The following is a 24,283-nucleotide window of genomic DNA, read 5'->3' as shown; positions in this document are numbered from 1 at the left end:
GACACTCAAGTTTATACTGTTTTCACGTTCAATCATGATGTGGGACTACAGACAGTGTTTTACTGGTGTTTGTTTTGCTGGTGGTCGTTTGCTGGTGGTTGTTTTGCTGGTGGTTGTTTTACTGGTGTTTGTTTTGCTGGTGGTCGTTTGCTGGTGGTCGTTTTGCTGATGGACTGGTGGTTGTTTTGCTGGTGGTGGTTTTGCAGTTGAGCAGGTGACTGTTGGCCAAAATGTGACATGAGGATGTAAAGTACACTCTGATACATTAAAATATTTTTGGTCTGTACATCTGTACTTTAGCGCAGCTGGTGTATTTTGCACTTCAATACAAGCTGCTCTGTCAAACAAGCTCTATGGCTTCTGTCCAGAACATCTGAACCAGCTTTGGTTTAAAAATCTGTTGTTTTGGTGTTGAGTGGACAACTCTTTTCATGTGCACGTAAAAGTACAGATGTAATTTGGTTTCAGACATCATAGTGAGGGCTGGCTGCAAAAAGACACTGTTTGAAATACCTCCAAATGGAGGTTATTCATTTGTGCATTGAAGTTTAGAGGGAAGGCATTTAGAAATGGGACATTTAAATCCTGATATTTACTACCCAATAGCTGCAGTTATCTAACCCGGCTCTCGCCAGATTGATATGTCTAGACCTCTGAATAGAGTTCTACACATCAATCTGAAACGACTCTCACTGAAATCAGAACCAATGATCGGAACATTCAAACAAATACTTCACGTTGAGTGGTCGAAGCTGAACACAACAGCTGAACAAGCCAAAAAATCTAACATTAGTTAAATCCATCTGGGAGAAAAACACAGGTGTCTTACCTGTCCACAAACGCACAAAGAGCTTTCCTCTTTTTCAAAAACAAAATAGTCAAAAAACACAATAGTGTATTTCTGCTAAAATAGGCTGTAGTGCGTCTGTCGGCATCACCACATGTATTATGGTTTGTTTGGTGCTTGTTTCCGTCCAAACCACAATACTGCCCCGTGATTGGTCCGTCTCAAGCCAACGCTTCAGCTGGAGCCAAACAAGATGGATTCTGTTAACTCACAAAAATCACAAGAATTCATCTTGCTGGCAACACTAGTAGTTATCAATCATCTGGAGAAAGGTAAAGACTTCGAACTACAACACTAACACAAAATTGTCCTTTGCTTTTCTTATTGAGTAAACACATTATTATCAAAGACTGTAACTGACAACTGGTATTTAAATGTTTGTATATTTAAATATGGCCAACACAATTGTTTTTTATTTGAATCTTTTTTCAGACCAAGGTTTAGTTTTTATTTAAACAGGTTTTGGTCTTTCGGTGGAGGCAGGATGCCAAAACCTGTTTAAATCGGCTGAACGGACACGCCACAGCAACATCACGTGACCACTCTGAGGAAGAGCAGGGCAAACTGTCAGGTATGAAAACAAACTAAACGTTGGTCTGAAAAAAATAATCTATTCAAATAAATTATGGTAAAACCAGTTGAATCTCATTGGACCAGTCGTTTGTTTTGTTTTAGTACAAACCTAATATACACCCAGGGAAGAGTTAATTGAAGTTGTATGGGTAAATACCTTTTAAAATGGCATTCGCATCAATAAAAGGTTCTTTAGCTCAGTGATGTGTGTTAAAAGCATGGGGCAGACAAACAGAACAACTGCAGACACCTCATGCTGACTCTGTCTCTTTAAGAATGAGGCGAGATGAAAGAAAGACAGAAATAACCTCCACAAAAAATCATCATAATAGGAGCCTTTGCAACAGTGGAATAAAATGCCAACAATAGCTGCCTTTTGTATGGCATATTCACCAGTCAATACATGGTTGGACTTTTTGTGCCTTTGTCCTCAACTGGATAAAAGAAAATGAACCACATTTGTGCCATGTAATGAACTCTTCACTTAACTCATTGTTTCTATCCCTCATATTTTAACTTCATTCAGATGCCAGATCAGAGGTTGTTTTTTTTGCATGATGGTAATACTAACAACAAATACCATGCTAAAAGGACACTTCCTTGTTCACGGAGGATACGACACTTTATAATTAGATGCAGACAACACATAGCGGTCTCATTTCTACCTTGAGAGCTACTTATACAGTAACTGGAGTCACTTCGGAAGCCTAACCAGGTCCCTTAAAAGTTTCCCATTAATTCTGTAGGAAAAAGCAGCATAGTTGTTAAAAGTGAACTTCTGTGTGATACATATTCAAGCCCCATGTCCAATCAGCACAGCGGCTGGTCCAGACTTTGAATATATAATATCCCACAGGGTCGCCATGGCAACTCCAGGTGAGTGGTAATTGACAGTTGACATTGTGGGAATAATTTACCTTAAATCATAGCGTGGGGTCTGGAGTTGAATGCAGACAGTGGTGGGTGCTGGTGATTTGGAGTAGGTGGGCAGAGCGCTGATTGCAGTGCACATTAGTCCAGTCATTTGGATTAGTTACACTGTTGTTTATTGAATGAAAACAAACAAGTTGAGTTCACAAAAGGTTGAAGTACATTTCATTTACAGTATGTATCAAAAATGTAGTTTTAGTTATACATTGTCAAACCAAAAACATATAACACCGCACTGGTCTGTTTATGTGCAATTTGAATATTAAGCATCAAATAAAACATAAAAAACACCACTCATGCTATTAAATAGTCCAGGATACATTCTATATATGGGAAATATTGCTGTATTCTTGTGGCCTCAAAGACTTAAAGCTTAATCCAGTGCTTCAGCCTGTGCATCCTATATGTGCACAGACTTATATTATGCACATGACATTGACCTTTGCAGAACAAATGTTTATTTCTCTATCTGATTAAAAAAAAAAAAAAATGTTGATTATTCTCCTTGGACAAGAAAAGATAAAATGGAGAGAGGAAGAAGGGTGCTTAGGAATAAAGATAGTAAAGGAGGCAGAGCAGAGGAGGGTGTTAAGCACAGGCCTGATCAGCCTTGGAAAACATAACCAAACGTGAGTCAGAAAATGTCTTTAGGGAGACTGAACTTAATGAATATGTAAAAGTCATTTCTAAAATTGTGTTTACCTGTTTATGAATTACAGACTGTGGCATGTGTGTGTCTGTCTGTGTGTGTGTGTGTGTGTGTGAGAGACAGAAAGAGACAGAATATGGGCGACTTTGGGAGTGGGCAGAAGAAAAGGGGACAATTGACAGATGGCCGATGGAGGGAAGATAGTGTCCAATATAGTGATGGGGAGAGAGCGCGTGGAGATGTTGCAAAAGGCTTATACTGCGCTGCTAAAAAAACCTTTGAGATTTCTTCAGGGCATAGCGTGCCACAGCAAATCCCTCACTATTTCTTTCTCTCTCTGTACTATTTGCTGCCGACTGATATTACAGCCACTGTTACCAGGCTGTTTAGAACTCAGTTTTTTTTTTTGATGAAGCCAGAGCTTCAGTTTTTAAAACAAAATTTTTACTCCATGCGTCTCTGGTGACGATCCCTAGAAATGTCATCACCTCCTTGGAGTATTTTTGTTTTGCTTGTCTTTTTAACTTGTGCCAAATAGAGGCAACTTTCCAGAAATGGGTGTGTGCTCCTCCTTAGGGCTTTGCTTTGGGTACTTGGGTTTAATTCACTAGTAAAAGGCTGCGTACTGACACAGCAGCAGAGCTTTGTATAAACAAACACTTTCTGATGATGAACCAAGTGTTTGCAAATTGCGAGCATCAGCCAGCTAACAATGAAGAAACTGAAATACTTTTTACTTCTTTGTCCACACTGTTTTGCTGTTGTTTTATTAAATAGTCTTTTAGCAAATCAGGCAGATATTGAAGTGAAAAGTAGCATCAATTACTCCACAAATAATAAATAGAGTTGCATGTGTCCAGGAATGTCTGTCAATGATCGCAGCTCAGTCATAGTGAGACGAGGCTCAATAATATGTGCCAATATTACATTTTTCATTATTTGATTTAATTATGCAATATATGAGATCAAAAGTTAAATCAAAACGTTATAGGAGTGAAGACGTTTCGCTGCTCGTCCAAGCCGCTTCTTCAGTTCTGGTCAGATTGCTGGTGGACACTGCCTTATATCTTTCTGAAGGGAGGAGCTAACTACACTGAAACTGTAAACAGCTACTGCTTACAGTTTCAGGCTTACATTCAACCTTTAATGGCCCTAATGGCTCGCTCCATTGCTCTTTCTTTCCTTTGTTTAATTTGGGTCTGAGGATGGAGTTGTATATGGGGGATAATTGGTGTCTAAGGCCTCCATTCCTGTTCAAGGAAGGATTGTCTTTCCTAACAAAGTAGCTTCTTTAACTCCCCTCTCAAACCATATATTTTCTCTGGCTCAAATCTGTACATCACTATCTTCAAATATGTGGTTAGTGGTTAGTTAATTGAGATGGAGTTGTACGGTGGACTGGGGTCCAGAGGAGCTCTCGTGATGGTGTTAGTACATTCTCTTATGGAGTGGCTGTTTAGTTTCTCCAGTGAAACGCTCACTGCACTCTTCACTACACTGAATGGAGTAGAACACATTACTTTGTTTATGGCTCAGGGTTTTGTCCTTTGGGTGAACCAGTTTCTGTCTTAAAGCATTAGTTAGTGTAGGTTTGAAATATACTGTCGGAAAAACTGTCGGAAAATTCTCTGAAGTTTTTCAGACACACACGCTGTGTAAGGAATAGTTACACCTTTCCTTTTGGGTCCAGATTCCCTGTCGTCCTGTTTTTTAGCTCTTAGATCTATTGAAAGCCCATTTTGGAAATCCACAAGCCTAGAGGGTTTTCTCCACGTGTTGTTCCTCCTTCACTTTTCACCTCCTTTGATTCACACCATCTACTGCAGCAAAAACTGCAAACAGCAGGTATTGGTCAGCGTGTGTGGGCTTCCTGAAGACTTTTACCTGGAGTCGGTGGTCCTCTCCTATAGTTATTGCACAATCTAAGAAGGTCAGTTTGTTCTTCTTGACCTCTTCCCATGTGAACTTGATGTTTGGATCCACAACATTAATATGTGCAGTAAAGGGCTCCAGATCTTGAATTCTGATTTTAGTCCAGTTGTCATCCACATATCGATACCAATTTGTGGGTGGAGCCTGGAAATGAGACCAATGCCTCCTGTTCAAATTGTTCCATGTATAACTTAGCCATAATAGGAGAGAGTGGTGACCCCATGGCACAGCTGTGGATTTGCCTGTAGAAGTTTCCTCTAAACTGGAAAGACACATTTCCAGCAGTTTGCAGATTTGGTCTGGTGACAGTTCAGCTTAGTATCCTGCAGAGGCCTCGTCTTTGCTGCCTCCACCACTCTGAGGTGGGGATACAAGTAAAAACAGAGGTCACATTAAATGAAACCATGGTCTCATCTGGATCAAAGTAGAGGTGCTTGACTTTGCTCACAAATTCTTCTGTGTCCTGAGTTTGGTGCTCTGTGTTGCCAACCAGAGGAGCCAGGACGGTCACAAAGGAAGAAAGTGACGTTCAGATCTGAGCCAGAGAAAAGAAATGGTTTGAGAGGGGAATTAAAGAAGCTACTTTTGTTAGGAAAAACAATCCTTCCTTAAACAGGAATGGGGGCCTTGGACAACAATTATCTCCCATATACAACTCCACCCTCAGACCCAAAGCAAACAAAGGAAACAAAAAGAGCAATAGAGCGAGCCAGTGTAGTTAGCTCCTCCCTTCAGACAGATATAAGGCAGCGTCCACCAGCAATCTGACCAGAACTGAAGAAGAGCGTTGGATGAGCAGCAAAACGTCTTCACTCCAACGTTTTGTCCAGTTGATAGATTTAACTTTTGCTTTTACTATGGAGACGACTGTGGGATTACACAGACAATATATGAAAGCTTTATAGTGAAATTGCACTATAACTTAACTTTTGTGAGCCAAAACCTATGTGTAACTGGTCCCCCTTTTTGATCTCACTCTGCGTTCTGTTGTGGTAGTAATGACAGAGACTCACTCTGAATTCAGAAGGTTTGCTGTTCAACAAAAACACAAACAAGTGACTGTGTGTGAGGCGGTTCAACCAATATTGCTTAACAAAGAAAAGCACAATAGAAGTAAATTAATAAAACATTGATTGGCAAAAACAACAATTTTGTCTGGACCCAAAATTAGTGTCTTACCTCAGAGAAAGTTGCACAGTTCTGAGGGCACGTCGCTTGGCAACAGCAAAACAAACACTCACAGCATCAGGTACACAAATCAAATCAAACAAAATTACTTATTTGGTGGAACTCTATAATATATAGTGAATGAAGAAAGTATTCATTTCCATTAACCTGTTGCATATGTCTCTAAAAAGAGCAGATAGAGTGCAAATATTTTAAATGTAGCTGATGTAGCTGAAGCTCTACATTATAAAAATGCATTTGCTCTGAGGGGTATTTGTGATTCATGCTGCTTTTGAAGGAGTACCTTGAAAACCTCTTCCGTTGCAGGGGAGAATGGCACAAACTTTGAAAAAGGTAACTCTAGCTCCACATGTTTATCAGATGGACATGGACATTAAATCATTATTATTAGGCAGATACAGGTCTATGGAGAATATCTAATAACACCTCACACTTGTAATGCACTTACAGGCCACACTGTAGTCATTATTCATTCATTCCACAGTTGATAAGATACTTGCCCTGAGGTAGACTGATGGAAACGAGCCTGGTAATCTGTGCCATCGCTCCCTCTGTCCACCACCAGTCACTCACAGACGACTTTCATATATGTGGGTGAAGTGTCTCGCTTAAGGATAATTAATGTTATGTAGCCAATTTTCAGAAATGAAGATACTCTAAATGAAAGCCCTGTACTTGTTATATGGAAATGCCTCTATGAAGATGAAGACGTGCGGTCAGCGGCAGAGAATCGGTTCTGCAGGTTTAAACAGAAAATCAATGGACCTGTTGAGCCCTTTTATAATGTACAGTTTAAATCATAATCTGTACATGTAATAGTTTATCTCAGACATTAAGCATGATTTGTCTTTAATTCTAGACCTCACTATAACCCCACATTCCTCATATTCACTCATGCTAAACACGTGCCACAGTCTGGATTCATGTCCCGTGGCTCGATCACTGACAAAACAGCTGCTTTTGGTCTCATAGTCTGTCCCTCATTCAGAGCTGTCTGTGCTCGAATCATCCATTTCCTGTTTGCAGTTTGGATTGCCACTTATCTTTGTCTCCCTCTATGGCTTTGTGTTTATCTGCGGGCCTTGACCTGTCCTCAACATGGCTATTTGCGCGTGTATGCAGATAAGCTGAATGCCAGACAAGACTGATGGCCAAAAGGAAATGGTGGAGCATGGCGTTTGATGAGACCAGTGAAGAGGAAAATCCAAAAAGGAAACTAATATGTCATGCTGAGAAGAAGACCCAATGTACAAGGAAGTGTAATGCAATCAATCCCAGGAGCTTTTCTGACAAGGCTGGATCAACACAAGATAATCTGACAGATCTGGGTAGCATTTCTCCTCACATTTGTGGACAAACGGTAGATGCATAGTGGAGATGAGAGAGATTTGATCGCAGAGCTGTTTTTTCCAGTGGCGCTGCGTAGGATCTGGGTTTGGATTAGTCATTCTTAGGTCTGAACGGCTGAATCACTTTAGCACTGACTAATAATGAATGTTAATTCATGTCAACCCCTCTTGCAGCCTCTAAAATCTTAAGACATCACTGGTTTGGAAAGACAAAAAATGAACTTTAAATTTAAATAGTTCGCACAATGTTTCTTAGCCAAATCTTTGACCCTGTGTACAGTTTTATATAACTTTTAAAAATGTATTTGGAGATTTTTTTCTGTAAAATGAATGGATTCTTCATTAGTTTAGAGTAAAGCATGGTGAGGTTGACATATGTACTGCAGTTTAAACCACTCGACTACGGGCAGCACAAAAAAGGAACGTTTCAAATCAGAATTATGTTGGATTGAAAATATTATGTACTTGTAATTAAAAATAATAATAAAAGAAACTCAGACATTCAGCTGGGAGCTCTCAGTTTTATGTGAAAAAATGTTGTAGATGACCTTTAGCCGAACGGCAGCGCACATCCTCATATCTGTACTTGGAAATCAGCTCTGAATAGGGCTAGATTCACTCATTCAGACGCACTAAAAAAGCCATAGTGTAAGAAAATGGGTTTTAGCCGATAAAGCCTCAAGTGCAAGTCATTTCTGTGACTTTTGGGCTGGATGGCGTCTCGTCTGCGGCACTGTTCACGTCTGTTCAGGTTTAAAGCGAGTGAATGATTACAGCTGCAACAGAAGGGCGGCAATCAATCAGGGAGAGATGAAAACTACTGCAGAGGAGGGCCATTCTCCAGTGTCACTCATGTTTTATACACTCAAAGGACAATTCAGCTCAGAAGTGCATGCTTTATGACACTGTTCATTTGAATGTGCTTATTACCACCACCTTTCTTATTTACAGCCCTCACAACAAATGGCAGCGGATTCCCCACTCATAAGCTGGCTGTCCACAAAGACGATATACGACAAACAGAATCACGTTATGGCACTAACAGGTGAACTGAGGGGCTTTTATTAGGCAGCTGGTGAATGCTGTGTCCTAAAAGTCCATGTGTTTGGAGCTGTAACAATGGACAGGGATTTTAGTCGGTGTGAAAAAAGGATGCTCCTGATGTGAGGCGAGGTCTTTATTAAATGTGGTACAAGGAATAGACATCAGTGAACAAGTGAGAGGTTCTGCATCTGAGCTTGAGACGGGCAGCGTTAGACTATCCAGGGTTCTGTGATATGTTAGAGCATTTACCCCTGAACATGTTTGACTTTTGGGTATTATGTTAACCAGTCTGAAAAACGGAACAACTTTGCTACTTTAATGACAGCAAAAAAGTCTGTGTAATCCCTTTTTATTGAGGATAAAAAGTTGTAAGTGAAGCCGCTGCTCATCCAAGCCACTTCTTCATTCTGGTCAAATTACTGGTGGACACTGCCTTGGAGTATCTGAAGGGAGGAGCTAACTACACTGAAACTAACACCCTATTGTTATTGTGTGTTGTAACAAAAACTGCAAACAAAAGAGTGTTAATTTGAGTTTTCTTTTACTACAGCAAAGAAAGTGCATAGTGTGCTGTTTACATGGTCATAATATTATGGCTGAATGGTATATGGGAATGTATAGGAGTCCCAGAATAGCACAGCTGCAGTCAGCAGGGCTGTAAAGAGAGATATTAACCTCTGTTGTCATTACTATAAACAGCTCCATAGACTTACGAAGGAGGCAACAATTAAATAAGAGTGTAAACAGTGTGCTAATTGTGGATTAGGAGTGCTGCGTCGAATGTTGTGTTATCTTGGTCTTTGTGAGGCTATTAGTTGTTTTTATTGCTTATTTTTAATTACTAATTAAATCAATACCCTCTATTGTCTTGGGGCTTTGGTGAGAAAGCAATTCAAGGTCAGGTTAGGAGACAGAGAGACTTAAGTAAAGCCAAAAAGACTCTGAATAAGGCCTGGATTAGCTGCCAGAAAGGAGCTTGCAAAACAACTTGATTGGGATGCAGGAAATATTGTCTGCTGTCACTTTTTATAATATAAATTGGGTAAATAAAGACATATACACACACTGTATTTGGAAATGGTGATAAACATTGTTAGTATAAATAGGACGGCAGGGTGGCACAGCGGCTATTGCCTTTACCTCACAACAAGGAGGTCCTGGTTTGACTCCAGGTGGCACAGGGCTTTTCTGTGTTCTGCCTGTGTAGGTCTCCCCTGTGCTCCAGTTTCCACTACCACTAAAAACATGTACGATAGGCCCCCCCTGGGGCCAGGACTCCCCTGAAAAAGAAATTCCAAATCTCAGTGGGAATTTCCTGGTTAAATAAAGGTAGAAAAACCCAAAACAAAAACATAGTGTTTCAGTTTCAAAGCTGTGGATCAAGAACATCAGGCTGATCCTGTTAAGACTCTGTGCTATGTGACAAACAGTTAAACTTCACCCGCGAGGAGGCAACCAAATTGTCTTGTTGAAAATAGCTTTCATCCCCAGATTGCAATCTGATCTGAGCATTGTATGTGCTGATTGGTTTGTGAATAATTGTAAACCCTCAAATAGATGGTAACATGAGGATTTATACATGACTTATGAAGATTATTTAGCCCTGGCAAGAACAAGAACCAACTCAACCGTGTGAACAAGGTGACATACTGTATGTGGAAACATGGGACTATTTAGTGCAGGGTCAGGATCAACATTAAGTGAAGTTGAGCGACCGTGACCAAAACTAAAGCAGTGACACATTTTAGAAAATACATAAACGGGTTTGTTTGAAGTATACTTCTACCTCGCTCTATAATTATATTTTGTAGTACTAACTCTAAGCCCACACTGTGCACCATATGTATGTATGCGTGTGCACTGAGGCATCCATAAAGGTGCCCTTCCCATAGGCCTGTAGTGTTTATGACAGTAAAAGCTTTTACTGTTCACACCTTGTCAGAAATCGTCCACTTACCCCCATCACGCGCACCGCACACACCAACAGGATGTAGCCCATATATGTCTAAAACACAAATCTGTGCATACATATACATACAGGCGTGTCATTGGTCACCAAACACAACCTGACAGTATCAAGGGGAGGACAGGGAAGCGATCTTCTAGCTCCTTTCCTCTTAATAATCCCCCTTTCTCCCCATTTCCCCTCTCACTGTCTCTCCAAAGCATAGAGAATCAGTTTTAATGGTTTGTCAAATAATGCCTTTCTCCCACACACTGAATTGGCTGTGCCGCGGTTTAGGTTGGCGTCTAACTACTTTGTATGTGTGTGTGTTTGAAGAAAGCTTGGCCTACTTTAGCCTAGTGTGTTTTTTCCTCTGTTGATATTGCCCATAGCACCGGATTATACGCTCTTCAATGTGGTCAGACACACATTTACTCTGGCGAAAACAATGTGCACAAAATCACACAACGACGCACGATAAACAATGCATGTGGTGTTAGAGGCCGTGAAACAGAGGAGGGTGTGGGACGTGCCAGCCAATACACACTGTGAAACCCACTCGTACGCTGTAATGATGTATAGTTTGTCAAGTTAAGCTATTCAGAGTCACAATTTTGAGATGGAAAAAACATATCATTCAGAAATTATATCTGTACTAACACAACATTTTGTATTTTTACTTTTTTACTTTATTATTGCTCACACATTTGAAGTGAAATTGACCTGATTCACTCAAAAAAGCTTGTTTTTTGGATTAATTTTGGTAGGTTTTCAGTTTACAGTCAAAACAAATTAGAAATCGGAAGATATACTACAAAAAACACACCCTAAATAACCTTTACCCTCAATAAAGAGATCCACATTGACACCCGAGACTGAAGTATGCTTATTGGTAGAAGACGCAGCCTGTCTAGACTCCTACAGCAGCCGCAGCACTATTGCCACGTGGAGTAGCTCTTTAATTGTAGCTTTTGGCAGTGTGAAACCGGATGTCTGGGTCCAGGTTGAGCTGAGATAACCATTTCCTTTCCTTCGTCAATAGCGGCTTTTACCTGCTCCCTCAAGCATGTCCTTATTGGGTGTGTATGCATGGCTGCGCGCTTTGTCGCCTCATATATTTCTGAGTATCTGTGGTCTATAAGCCAATTGCACCAGGCTCTATGTCCGTCCAACTTGAATTGATGTGTATGGCTATTGAGCGTCAAGGTTAAGCCTGCATACCGTGAGTGTGATAAACACAGCCATATATCCCTATACAACTTTATATTTTGCATGTGGCATTGAAAGAGAATAGAGACAGCGGGGTGAAATAGGGAATTGTAATCACATGCAACCACCTGAGAGACACTGAATGACCTAGTACTGCACACACATTCATCTGTCACATATACTGTAATTATATTTAATTATCTTTCACTCTCTAATTGAGGAACCAGGCGGCGCAGAATGAAATTAGGTGACATACAAAGCAGAGGGACGCGACGCAGTCATAAAAATAATAATGAAAAGTGACACGAACGCAGGAGATGAATCTTGTTTTTTTTTTTTTTTCATGCCACTGTCATTTTTTCTGGAACAAAACAAAGTACCATCATGTTTCTACACAATGCTTTTGTAAAGAAACTCAAAGAAACATACACCTCTGAACTTAATCATCTCATAAAGGTAAATACACGGTGACTAAATAAAATCAAGGTTTGTCTTGTGTTCAAGTGTTTGGGTTTTTTACAAAAGCTGTATTTCTATTTGTATGTATTTATCTGCTCAGGATGCCTCCTGGACGCCTCCCTAGGGAGGTGTTCTGGGCATGTCCCACCGGGAGGAGGCCCTGGGGAAGACCCAGGACACGCTGGAGGGACTATGTCTCTCGGCTGGCCTGGGAACGCCTTGGGGTCCCACCGGAGGAGCTGGAGGACGTGTCCGGGGTGAGGGAAGTCTGGGAGTCCCTGCTTAGACTGCTCCCCCCGCGACCCGGCCCCGGATAAGTGGAAGAAAATGGATGGATGGATGGATGTATTTCTATTTATGTTAAGTGCCATGAGAGTCTTAAAAGCCACTATATAAAGCCAATGCATTATTATTATTATTATTATTATTATTATTATTATTATTATTATTATTATTATTATTAAACAAAGGGATTAATGAAATGTTTATAGAAAAAAAATAAACCATAATACAATAGATTTACACTAAAGTACATCATTTTGTCCTTGGCTCCCAACAACTTTCAATAGAAAATAATCCTTTGAAGAGGTTTACACAATGCGTTGTATATGCTGTATATGCTGTATATGCTGTTTATTGAATACCAATTGTGTCTTGTAAAAATGTACCAAGTCTTAGCGCTGCAGTTTCTAAACCAGTTGAGTTTTGTCCAGCGCTCAATGCAGCAATAAGCATTACTACAGGGCAGTGTTGGCCCTGGTTTTCACTAATGCCAAGGGAGCTGCATTTCCATAATTTAGATGATTTAACAACAACAATCGCCTTCTTTCGTGTTCTGCTTTATTTTTCAAATAGATAAGCCCATTTGCCAGGAGACCTTATGTTTGGCATATATTTACAGCACACATCTTTAACTTTTTTGGTCTGACTCCAAGTGTCCCACATTACAGATGGAGAGGAGCCAGTGTCAGGCTTTGGGCCAGATTTCATTTTGCAGTTCCACCACTGCCACACATCATTGTTTCATACTGGAGCAGTTTGGAGGTTGTGATTGTGTTTTCTTTCATACAAGAGGTTCAAATTGTTTTTGCAGCACTTTAGCAGGTTAAACCAACACTATACCTGTGCACAGACACAGGGGGATACCATGAGGGGTCGGGTCCAATGTCACACATAAAAACTATGGGATATGCACTGTCTGAATGCTGTTTAATGCTACAATTTATCAACTATAATAATTCAATCCATTTTAATTTAGATTTGATATTCCACTTTTGAAAGTCTTTTCCTGCATAGGGTCCAGTGGATACATGGATTCTGCTCAAAAGAGCTTAGAACATTTAGTATTTGTCAGACTGACCCTGCATACACATTTGAGTGCATGAGCCTAATCCAGGATGAATGAAACCTCATTGAGCAGCCAGCCGTGTTAGTCCAGGTCCACTGTAAGAAAAAGCCTGGTCTACGACCAGTCAGATGTGGCTGAGTGCCAGCAGCCTACTCACAATATCCCTATGCCCTGCTCCTGCTCCTCAGCACAACACTGATAAATTGGTCCCGCCGGGATTTGGAAAGGTTTTCGTGCCCATTTTGACCTGAAATTACAGTGACTGTTCACAAAAACTCAAGGTAATTTGCATTTTTAATGCATGCTATTTCTGCAGTGCATTGTAATGACTGATACAAATAGCATGCCAGAGAAATGAGCCAGCATTTGTGTGAGGAGCAGTGTCTCTGAGAGAGGGCTACAGACAGTGTAATTAACACTGAGCACATCACAGCAGGTCCATGTTTAACTTCTGTGACAGGACACTTCCAAGCACCAATTACCACTCAGAGTTTCTTATGATGGTATAACCTTCAGCAATTGGCACAACAACAAACACTGACAGGTAACGGTGGGACACGATGGAAAATATGGAGTTTGTCTCCCTGAATATTTGTAATAATGAACTGAGTTTGGAGGTTAAGATACACAGGGTAAAACACACGCAGAAGAACAAAACCTTTGTTTCAAATATATTTGTTACATATTATAAACTGGTAATTATGCCCAAATGTAATTTTAACTATGACGACTTTCTTTAACACTATGACCATGCCACCAAGGTCTGTGCTGTGTACACACAGGAACACACACAGGAACACACACAGGAACACACACAGGAACACACACAGGAACACACACAGGAACACACACACAGGGACACAGAGTAACACAGGAACACACACAGAGGAACACACGGGAGCACACAGAGAATACACAGGAACACAGAAGAACACACAGAGGGACACACAACAACATAGAAGAGCACAGAGGAGCACAAAAAAAAAAAAAACAGGGACAGAGGAACACAGTAACACAGAAACACACATGAACACAGAGGAACACACGCGAACACACAGGGACAAACCCACTTTAAGACAGAGACGACTTGACACACACTGGATTGCACTGTGGGGTGTCTCTAAAGGACCTGTATAGTATCACACATTTCAAATACCTCCCACTGTCAGAGTGCCCTTGAGCAAGGCACTTGGAAGAGAAAACACTGTGGTACTGCTCCCACCCTCTAGTTGATCTGTGTGATTCTGTGTTGATTCATGTGTGTTTGTCTCTCTGTGGGTGATATACAGTCCCAGAGGAACAACAAAGTGTAATTCTGCAGCAGAATGATGTCTTTAAACTCACAACTGCATTAAATACCTCAGACTAAAACCATTCAAAACTTCTGTCAAGTCAGCAGCATTCGCCAAAAGAGCTTAAGGCTACAATAGCCGGTCGGGGATAACCATGTTTTACAGCCTGAGGGCCAAATTAAATATCACTAATACTAAACACTAAACATGCCTTTTACTTTAAAAGATGCATCAAACTGTTCAACTCTGTAGCATCAACAGAAAAACTAAGTTTTGAGGCAGACTGTCTTTGTCATAGGTACTAAACAACAAAGTTACCAGTGTAGATTAAAAATGTTGTAATAGTCCATAAAGTGCATTCCATGAAAATTGAAAGTGTGTGTAGTGTCCATTTGTAGTGTTTGTGAGGTTTACTGACATCGTGCATCTGTTATACAGTACTTTCATTTATTCTTGTCCCTGTATTGACACTTGTAGCTCTCTAATGCAGTTACTGCACACACTGGCTGTGGTTAGTGTCTATTTGTTCTCATCGCTGTCCTCTCCCCGCTCTCACTCGCCCCTCCGTTTACCTCAAGCCAAGTTGTGTCACTGATGAACTACTGTTCCGCCAGACAGACTTAAAAAATGGATTACATTCCGCGACTGACGTTTGGAAACAAATAGTTTGAGCGCGGCACATATATCTACTGTACAAGTGTGAGGTGCGCTCAACTCTGCTGAGAAACCAACTGTCTGTGGGACAATGGCAGCAAGCGCTAATATTTATTTTGTGAGTTCACATTGGTCTTGTCTGACAGATAGATTGTTTTCCTAGATGTCAGAAGCCGAATGTATGAGAAACCACAGTTATAAATTACTCAAGAGATCTCGCTTTGGGGGAGAAAGTGCCAGTTAATATTCTCTATTATAGACTGAAATGGTGTTTTGCTTAATGGACTTGCATTTATTGCTTCAATAGGTATTTAGTGAACTTACAGCACGTCACAATTAATCTGGGGCTGGAGTCGGCTCCAGTTCAGCGTGACACAACATCATTATTTTCATCTTAAAGGTTTTGACCCAAAGTGTACATTTATGGGCTATTAGTGGTCATGGCTCAGGTTTTACATTCAATTAAATAACACGCTAAAGCTATTGATGTTAGATACGTTTCAACTCCATTTAATAGTGACATTATTACCAAATGATTTTCAAACGTACTCAATGTTCACTTTTCATTAACTTTCAATGGATAATACTTGACTGCAGAACAAACCAGTCACAAGTGATCACAAATCTGTTTTCAAAATTCTGCATTAGCTTTTCTGACATCTTTTAAATACACATTGTTTGAGTATTTGGTTTGTACCTCACCCTATAAATGAAAAAGCATTATTTCTAGTGTAAAATGGATGATCCTTAAATACATTCGGGGTCACAGTGCCCCCTTGTTCTCTGTACTCAAACTACTCCACTATTTTTTTCTTTTTCATTCTGCCAAGTCATTTAGATCTCAAGTGCAAACAAATGATTAAATGCTTTGTTAAAAAGTATTATTTGTGCACCCACTCAACAAGTCCAAGAGTCTGGGTTTACCTCCACACAGGTAGCAGTCGATTTTTCCACTTGATTTGGCTCTCACATTTTACACATGAGCCTCCCATCAGCGGCGTCTATTGTTCCAGCTCCAGTAGACCAGTTGCAGGTCAAGTGCCGCGGTCAAGCACATTATAATGGTCAGTGAATAAGTCTTTTCTTCATTGTTTTCTGTCAGAATTTGCTCTGGCCTGGCAGCGAGTTCAAATACAAAAACACCCATTATTCCATTGTTCTACCTGTGAGCCGATAACTTGCCACGCCTGCACGCTTCAATTTAGATCACACACCGATGCAGGTTGTCAGTGTTGTTATTGTGAAAATAAAGGAAAAATCGTTTCATAGAGGGAATGAAAGACCCTGAATAGTTCATTTTAAAAACAGATTTATAATAGTGCGACAATCGATAGTATACAAAGCTTTGATTACGTACTGTTTGGAACTAAATTAACTAAACTAAAGCAAATTCATGTCTCCACAATGGTCACGTCTGCGCAATGGTCTATCGTGCATCTTGGTTTTCTCATTTTAGCATCAAAATTTAATGCATGGGCTTCTCTAAGGGCGAGTTTAATACGACAGCCACGTTGCAGGTCGTGTGGAGAGGAGAGTCTGAGTGAGAATCATGTTTTTGAATGTGTTTTTTAGCAAAGAAACACTTGAGATTGAATAAATATGAGGCAGGTACTTTTTATGGAATGTGGCATATTCCATAAAATGTACATGTCCATGGAGAGTAAAAGGTGACAGATCCAACACCAAACAGTTGCATAGTGCACCTTTAAGTTAGTGTTCAAGATAGTAATTCAACATAAATAATCACAAATAATCATCATAAGATTAATATTAAAGAGAAAAGTGCAGAATAAAAACCTTTTCAGTCATATGCACAGCTAAAAAGAACCATTTTGAGCCTGGATTTAAACTTTGAAGAAGATGTGAGACAGGCCTCTACTTTGACAGACTGTTTTTAGCTGAGCAAGACCAGGTTTTAGCTGCATAAAACTAAAACGCTGATTCTCTAATGTTTAGTCCTGACTCTGGGCACCAACAGGCGGCCGGTCCCTGAAGTCCTCAGACTGCGATAAGATTCATATGGCACTAACATGTGGGAGATGTACTTTGGTGCTGGTCCATGGAGAGGCTTGTTCACACACAGAGTTGCTTAAAAGTCTATTCGCTGAGCCACAGGAGCCAGAGACCTGAGCCACAGGACACATGTGTGAAGTACTTCCTGGTTCTAGTCAGGACCCGAGCAGCAGTGTTCTGGATGTACTGCAGCTGTCTTAAGGCTCGTTTGGAGAGGCCAAGTCTGATTTTCGACAGTATACTTTTGATTTCTGCAATATTTTTAGACAGTAAAAATCTGCAGATGTTATTGATTTGATGTGGCTGTTAAAGTTCAAGTCTGAGTCCATTATTACCCCTAGATTTCAAGCCTAATTTGAAGGTTTTACAGAGAGAGACTCGATGACTACTAACACTTTCTCCATGTTTCTGTGGCCAGAGACGATGACTTCAGTCTTGTCTGAGTTTATCTGGAGAAAGTTGTTTTGCAACAGAGTGAATCCACTTGTCCATATTCACCTGCTGCAGTGAGACATAGATCTGAGTGTCTTCTGGATAGCTGTGGTAGGACACATAAAAAAAAAAAAGTCTTATTTTGAGAAGCTATAACTACTAGTGCATCCAGGATTATAAAAGTTTTAAATTCACTCACTGTAGCACTTCGAAATGTCAGAGGCTGGGGCATCACTCTACCAGGCCAATCCTACAGACTGTAAAACATGTTGTCCTTGGGATAGTCGGCGTTCTTATTGAATATTGCATGTTTTCATTATACCCCATAGCCGTACATATACTGTCCTCCAGCTGTCTCTCCGTACATCCGTCTACTACCGCATACAGTCCTCCTCTGGGACCATCACCATTAGACATAGCACCAGTATCATGGACTGACAGAGCTCCACAGTTACACACACGCTCACTCACTGTAAAGCTGTCTGATTGCGTGTGCCGCTTGACTAGTTGGGACAGCTGACCAGCCGGAAAATGGTCACAAAGCCCGGCTCACTTATTTTTGCATAAATGTCAAACAGCTGTAGGATCATGTGGTGGTCACACTGGGATGGAGATAGAGAGGGCGTAGAAATAAAAATAAATGAGGGAGAAGAGACAGAAGCTGGAATAGGCCCGGTGTGTGTGACATGGGCCATTTGAGTGTTCATTGTGTGGTCCAATATTGAATGATGCTGATTGCTGTCTTTGGTGAAGTGGTTGGAATATATTGATAGATGAGATTGTTATTATATCGAGAAGAACATATTTCTTTTTTATTTTGACGGCAGAGGGCTGTAGTTTTCCTCTCCTTCCTGCTTCAACTTGTCCTTCAAATTGCGATTAAGTGCATGTAATGGACTAATTGGCCACTCCACCAAAAATCACTCGTTGTGGTGATTCTAATTTAACTTAAGAAAGCATTAAAAAACAAATAATTATGTTTGTGAGTTGATGTGATTTGTGTATTACATTTTTGACAATATTGTGAGTGTCGTTTTTTTTTTCAAAATTTGAATATTAGGTATATTGTTCATAATAAAAAGGACCCAGGACACTCTGGAGGGACTGTCTCTCGGCTGGCCTGGGAACAATTTGGGATCCCACCGGAGGAGCTGGAGGACGTGTCTGGGGTGAGGGAAGTCTGGGAGTCCCTGCTTAGACTGCTGCCCCCGCGACCAGTCCCCGGATATGCGGAAGAAAATGGATGGATGATCATAATAAAAAATGCTGTTTAAGAATGAAAATTGAACTTTAAAAATCGTATTCAATTCATCTTTATTTCTGACTCATGGTCCATTTTTAAAAACAGACAGGGACAGTGACAATACAAACAATAAACGTCTACATTTTAAAAAGACAGCCATACGAGTGTCTCCACATCCTGGACTGATCACGAATTGCACTGAATCTTATGCTTGTTAGCGACATTATTATTTCATTTTCTAACTTATTCAGTCTGCAGATAAAACTGTACATTAAAGTTCTTAGTACAGCTTTCAGAGTGACAAATATCTCAGTCGCACTAGTCCATCGTGGCCTCCTCAGTCACACCCGTAAAGCGTCATTATAATCTACCTGCAGCCTTCGGAAACAGTGTACAGTGGTGCACAATATGATTTAAATAACATCAACTTTACATCATCAGAATATGACCCAAAGTTGAACAAAAGAGTATGAGCTTTGAGCAACAACGTCCTGCATTGTGTATAAATATCATCATCCTCATCTTCCATGTCCGCAGTGATGATACGCCCAAGATATTTAATTTTAGCTGTGACCTTCAAGACAACATTAGACGGGCAAAAATCAGGAGATCTCATGTGTTTATCCTCTTTAGTCCTACAGATCATGATCGTACTTTTAGTTGTGTTATACTTATACTTCTGCAGATATTAAATTGATTCAGGACAAGATTTCCAGCCACACAGCCAGTTTTACATGTTTCATCTAGATACAGCTGTTTCTAATATTTCTTTTCTTTTTTTTACAGTCTTAGTTTTTAACAGCCACATTTCAGTTTGCCAAAATATATTGTCATTATTGTTATTGGAATAGACAACATGACCTAACCCTATACTTACACGAGTGGTGTTGTGGTCCTGGCAATTTTGGAAAGCTGCATCTCTCTGCGCCCTGACCCTTACATAACGAGGTGGAAGATGGAAACGCGATCTGAAAATAAACCATGTTCATTCCAAAAAGCACTTTCCGTATGTATCCTTCTTTTTGACCAATCCAAACAAAGCCTGTGCCCTCCTCCAACAGCTGTGAGTCAGCATCTTAGGCCCTTTGTTTGTGAATTAAAAAAGTGCTTTTGTTCTGCGGCAGACACAGGAGGAAGGTGCGAAATGAGAGTCTCCAAAAGGTATAAAAGTTGTGCTAAAAGATATTATTTTGTGTGGTTACTATAAATAAATGTGTTTATGCAGTAGTCTCACACCTTAGTTTTTTGTTGTTGTTTTTTTTTTTACACTTTTTGCCGCTCTGTTCTTGGTCTTTGTTAATACAGCTGCAATCTTAAACTTTTTCAGCAATATCATTACATCTCTAGCTTTGTGCAGAGCTCCTATTGTATGAGTTACCGATCCAGAGACGTAACCATCTGCATAGTCGTCGCAAATTCCTCCACGATTCCTCATCCATTTCACTGCTTCACGTGTCTCTGCCTAAAAGCATTTACATGTCAGACGGCGACACTTTAACCTGTGCAGCCCTCCGAATCGGTTTCTACGCATCAATCTGGGATGGCTCTCGCTGAAAGCATTTGGAAGCAATAATCGGAAACAAATAATTCACGTTGATTGGTTGGAGCATCACAACAGCGGAACAAGCTGGAAATCAAACTTTAGTTAAATGCAGTTGAGAGAAAAGCGCAGGTGAGGTGCCTTAGCCGTCTACAAATACTCAAAGCTCTTCCTTCTGCATGTTTTTCACTAGTAAAATCATCTGTATTTCAACTTAAACAGGCTGAAATATGTTTGTCTGTAATGTTATGGATGATCACTCACCTGGACAGGCAGCATTCAAAGCCATTATGGGGTTAACCGTGCATGATAAACCGCAGTCGCCTTGACCTTTCTGTGGCTTTGGCTATTATTTGTATCAAAGACTGAGTTCTGAGTGCTGAAAAAGTACTAAATGTGTTTTTTTTTTTGTGGTCCACGCCTTTTAAAATCAATCTGGATATGACAAAAATGGATTTGAGCTGGCAGGCTGAACAAGGCCTCATAGGCAATACATCTTAGATCAATACAAGTCCCATAAGCTGAAACCATCCGCCTTAGACTGGAGCTTGGGCCAGAGTTGTAGAAAAAAAACCTCCCAGTGTATGTGCCCTTGGAATGAGACCCCATAAATGTCACTATATAAATAAATATAAAAATTAAAAATGAATAGTTGCGCTGTCAATAACTATAGTTTCTCATTTCACTTTCTCGTTTTTATTTGTTGCGTATTGAAATATTCATGTGAGAATGTACCTGCTGTCCCCTCTGGGCCAAAAGGTGATTTATTATACACAGTGTCCAGGCGTTCAGACTGTGAAATATGGAAGCCGTAACACACAGACAGCCCATGTTAATGAGTTCCTGAGTTCCCAATCAAAAAGCACAACTCCACACAGTCACGGCTTATAAGGCATCACATAAATAGTGTATGTCTTAAAACGAGTGAAATGCAACTTTTAAATCAAAGCTTAACATTAAAGGACTGGATTTATTGCTCTTATACGTTTACTGCTATTATTTCCACAAAAAGTATTCAAAACATTACACATTTTTTCTATTTTTTTTCTTTTGTGTGATTTTGTGAAATCTCCTTCACTTTGTTTTCCGATTTGTCATTCTCTCGCTGCCCGCAGGTCCATTTTGGTGCGTCCTTGCTTTAAGGTCGCTGAGGTAATATTATAAATGTTCACAATAAGCCTCTTTACTTTGTATTTTGGTTTCCGTTTCAGCTCCAAACCAATGAACATCACCTTAAAGGACTTGTAACCTCGGTGTCAGCTCTAGAAAATTACAATTAATGATCAGAACTCAAAGTCATCTTTTAACACGGCTGCGTCTGAACAAGCCGACAAAGTTCAATGTCACTTTTAATGACATTATTTCTGTTTAATAAGTGACTTTTTTTTTTTCAATTATAAATAATGTACTGTTTTTCTCAGCATAAAAAAGCTACATTTAAACACATTTTTATCGGGGCAGGAATTGACATAAGACTTTTTTTTTTTTTTTTTGCAAATTATGAATAATCACGCTGTTTGCTGACAAATAATCAAATACGTTGATAAGTAAGTGCGTGCTTAGGAAATAGACTGTCGGTGTTTAGTCATAATGACACAATTAGCATACTGATTAGCATATAGACCAAAGGCTAAGCGCAATAGGTTTCCAATGGTTTTGTTATTGCAAGTTGATACAAAAATGTGGCGTATTAGTGTGTTGTTCTTTTTAAAACAAACAAATGTTACTGTGCACTTTGTGTAAATGAGAATCAGGCACAGACATTAAGCAGAGAATAGAGAAACTGTTGTCCTTAGTTGCTTAATGCATATTCTCTGAGACAGCGGCCATGACGGTTGCGGAGGGCGTCCATAGACACGACAGTTGGTCTAAACCACTGCATAATACTCAAAAGCAGTCTCGTTGTCACTGATGGAATAATTCTTTCTTCCCCTTTTATTCTTGAAGTCTGTAATTGGTATGATTTACTCTAATTGTTCCCAAGATTTGGGTGTCTGAAGAGCTTCTTGCATCAATCTTCTACTTTTTTGCACAGCCATAACCACTGAAAGGTCATTATCATGCTCTGCTTATCCCGATCACGTTTTCTCATGTAGTTCAAGGATCCAGCAGCAGTGTCCAAACAGCTTATGTCCCAAAGGGGGAAACAGAACGGTATAACAATACCTACGAAAAATAAACAAAACTAACTCAGTCACCTTTTCAGTAATACAATCCTCACACAATATTTTGGGTTTTGAGCAATAAAAACCTAAGCACTGGGCCTCCATCATCACAGCAATTACCCAATTCAAATCAAAATATTATAGGCTGTGTTTTGCATGAAGAAAGGTCCTCACAAAAAAAAAAAAAAACATATCAGGAAGGAATAATTTGCATAAAACAAATTACAATTCATGAGTTTCAGCCTCCTGTTCATGGGCACCATTCTGAGGACTTTTCAGAAAATATAATATTTAGTTTGAATTGCTATGACAGCACCTTGAAACTCATGTTTGTTTTTTTTTCTTTAATTTTAACTCTCATTGTCTGCAAATAGTGCCATAGTACATCCACAGCTTATTATTACTTGACATGACGGATGAATTGAAAGCACATATCTTTAAACATTTATTATACTGGGGTCTAATCACATTTTATTATTTGGTTCAGGTCTATACACTGAGTGACGGTGCTTTTATGTGCCACTACTGCTCTGTGCGGGTTTAAAGATTTATTTTCAGAAAGTGGGAATATCATGACCATCATTCTTCTTTTGTTCATGGAGGACAAAGAGAAAGAAAGATGACCAAATCTACAGCCACTCCACGCGCCGAGGCTGCTCTTAGCTAAACCCGTTAGCACATTAGGCATTTTTGATTTTAGTATTTGATGTTGTCCCCTTTGTTGTGTGTGTGTTCCCCAATAACATTTCCTCTTGTGTTTTTCAGGTTGTCAGGATTCATGCTGCCCTCGCCTATAGTGAGCAGTGGATCTATACTGGCCTTATGGTTCACCACAGACTTTGCTGTCAGTGCACAGGGCTTCAAGGCTGTATATGAAGGTAAGAAATGTGAAAAGAATGTGTGAATGAGGCTATAAAAGCAGATTGGCTGATGTTGATTTGTTTTACCAACTGTGCGACAACAATACACCTCTGCCAAGACAAATATATTACTTCGTTTTATTGATCCCCTGAAATTAGACTGTGGCAGTATTGTGCATTTCAGTTTCACAGCTCATATGACTATAGGTTGAACTAGCTATAATAAGCTAGCTGGCTACTTTTTGGGCTTAAGATTGCTAGGCTAATAACAAAACATAGTTTCAGTTTCTCTGATTAATCCAGTAGCATCATATTAAAGTGGGACTTTCTTATGTGCTACAGATTGTCCATCAAATGACAGTAACAGCAGCAGAGTCTTTGAGCTACTCCCACATTACACTGGAGGAGCATTCATGCACTTACATGAAACCAATTTTCCAAATCAATATACACATTGATTTGTACACATCGACTTGGGGGTTAGCATAGAAAAAGAGCTAAGAGTTAAGTATAGATACATTTTCATATCCTCATATATGACTCGGCCTAGATGCTTTTCTTATCACAGTGAAATAGTGAGGCACTTTTCTGCAGCTGATCTGGTTTAATGT

At 39.9% G+C, this 24,283-nt stretch overlaps 1 protein-coding gene across 1 annotated transcript in view; it reads left to right on the top strand.

Moving 5' to 3' along the window:
• Positions 1–24,283, top strand: part of LOC117389056 (CUB and sushi domain-containing protein 1-like) — a 234,072-nt gene that overhangs the window by 14,530 nt on the left and 195,259 nt on the right. The window contains exon 2 of the mRNA XM_033986629.2: positions 23,578–23,690. Coding sequence (XP_033842520.2) covers positions 23,578–23,690 — 113 coding nt within the window. The remainder of the gene's footprint in view (positions 1–23,577; positions 23,691–24,283) is intronic.

The sequence above is a fragment of the Periophthalmus magnuspinnatus genome, chromosome 3 (genome assembly GCF_009829125.3).
Source record: "Periophthalmus magnuspinnatus isolate fPerMag1 chromosome 3, fPerMag1.2.pri, whole genome shotgun sequence".
NCBI classification, from domain to species: Eukaryota; Metazoa; Chordata; class Actinopteri; order Gobiiformes; family Gobiidae; genus Periophthalmus; species Periophthalmus magnuspinnatus.
This window is presented reverse-complemented; position numbering and strand designations above follow the sequence as displayed.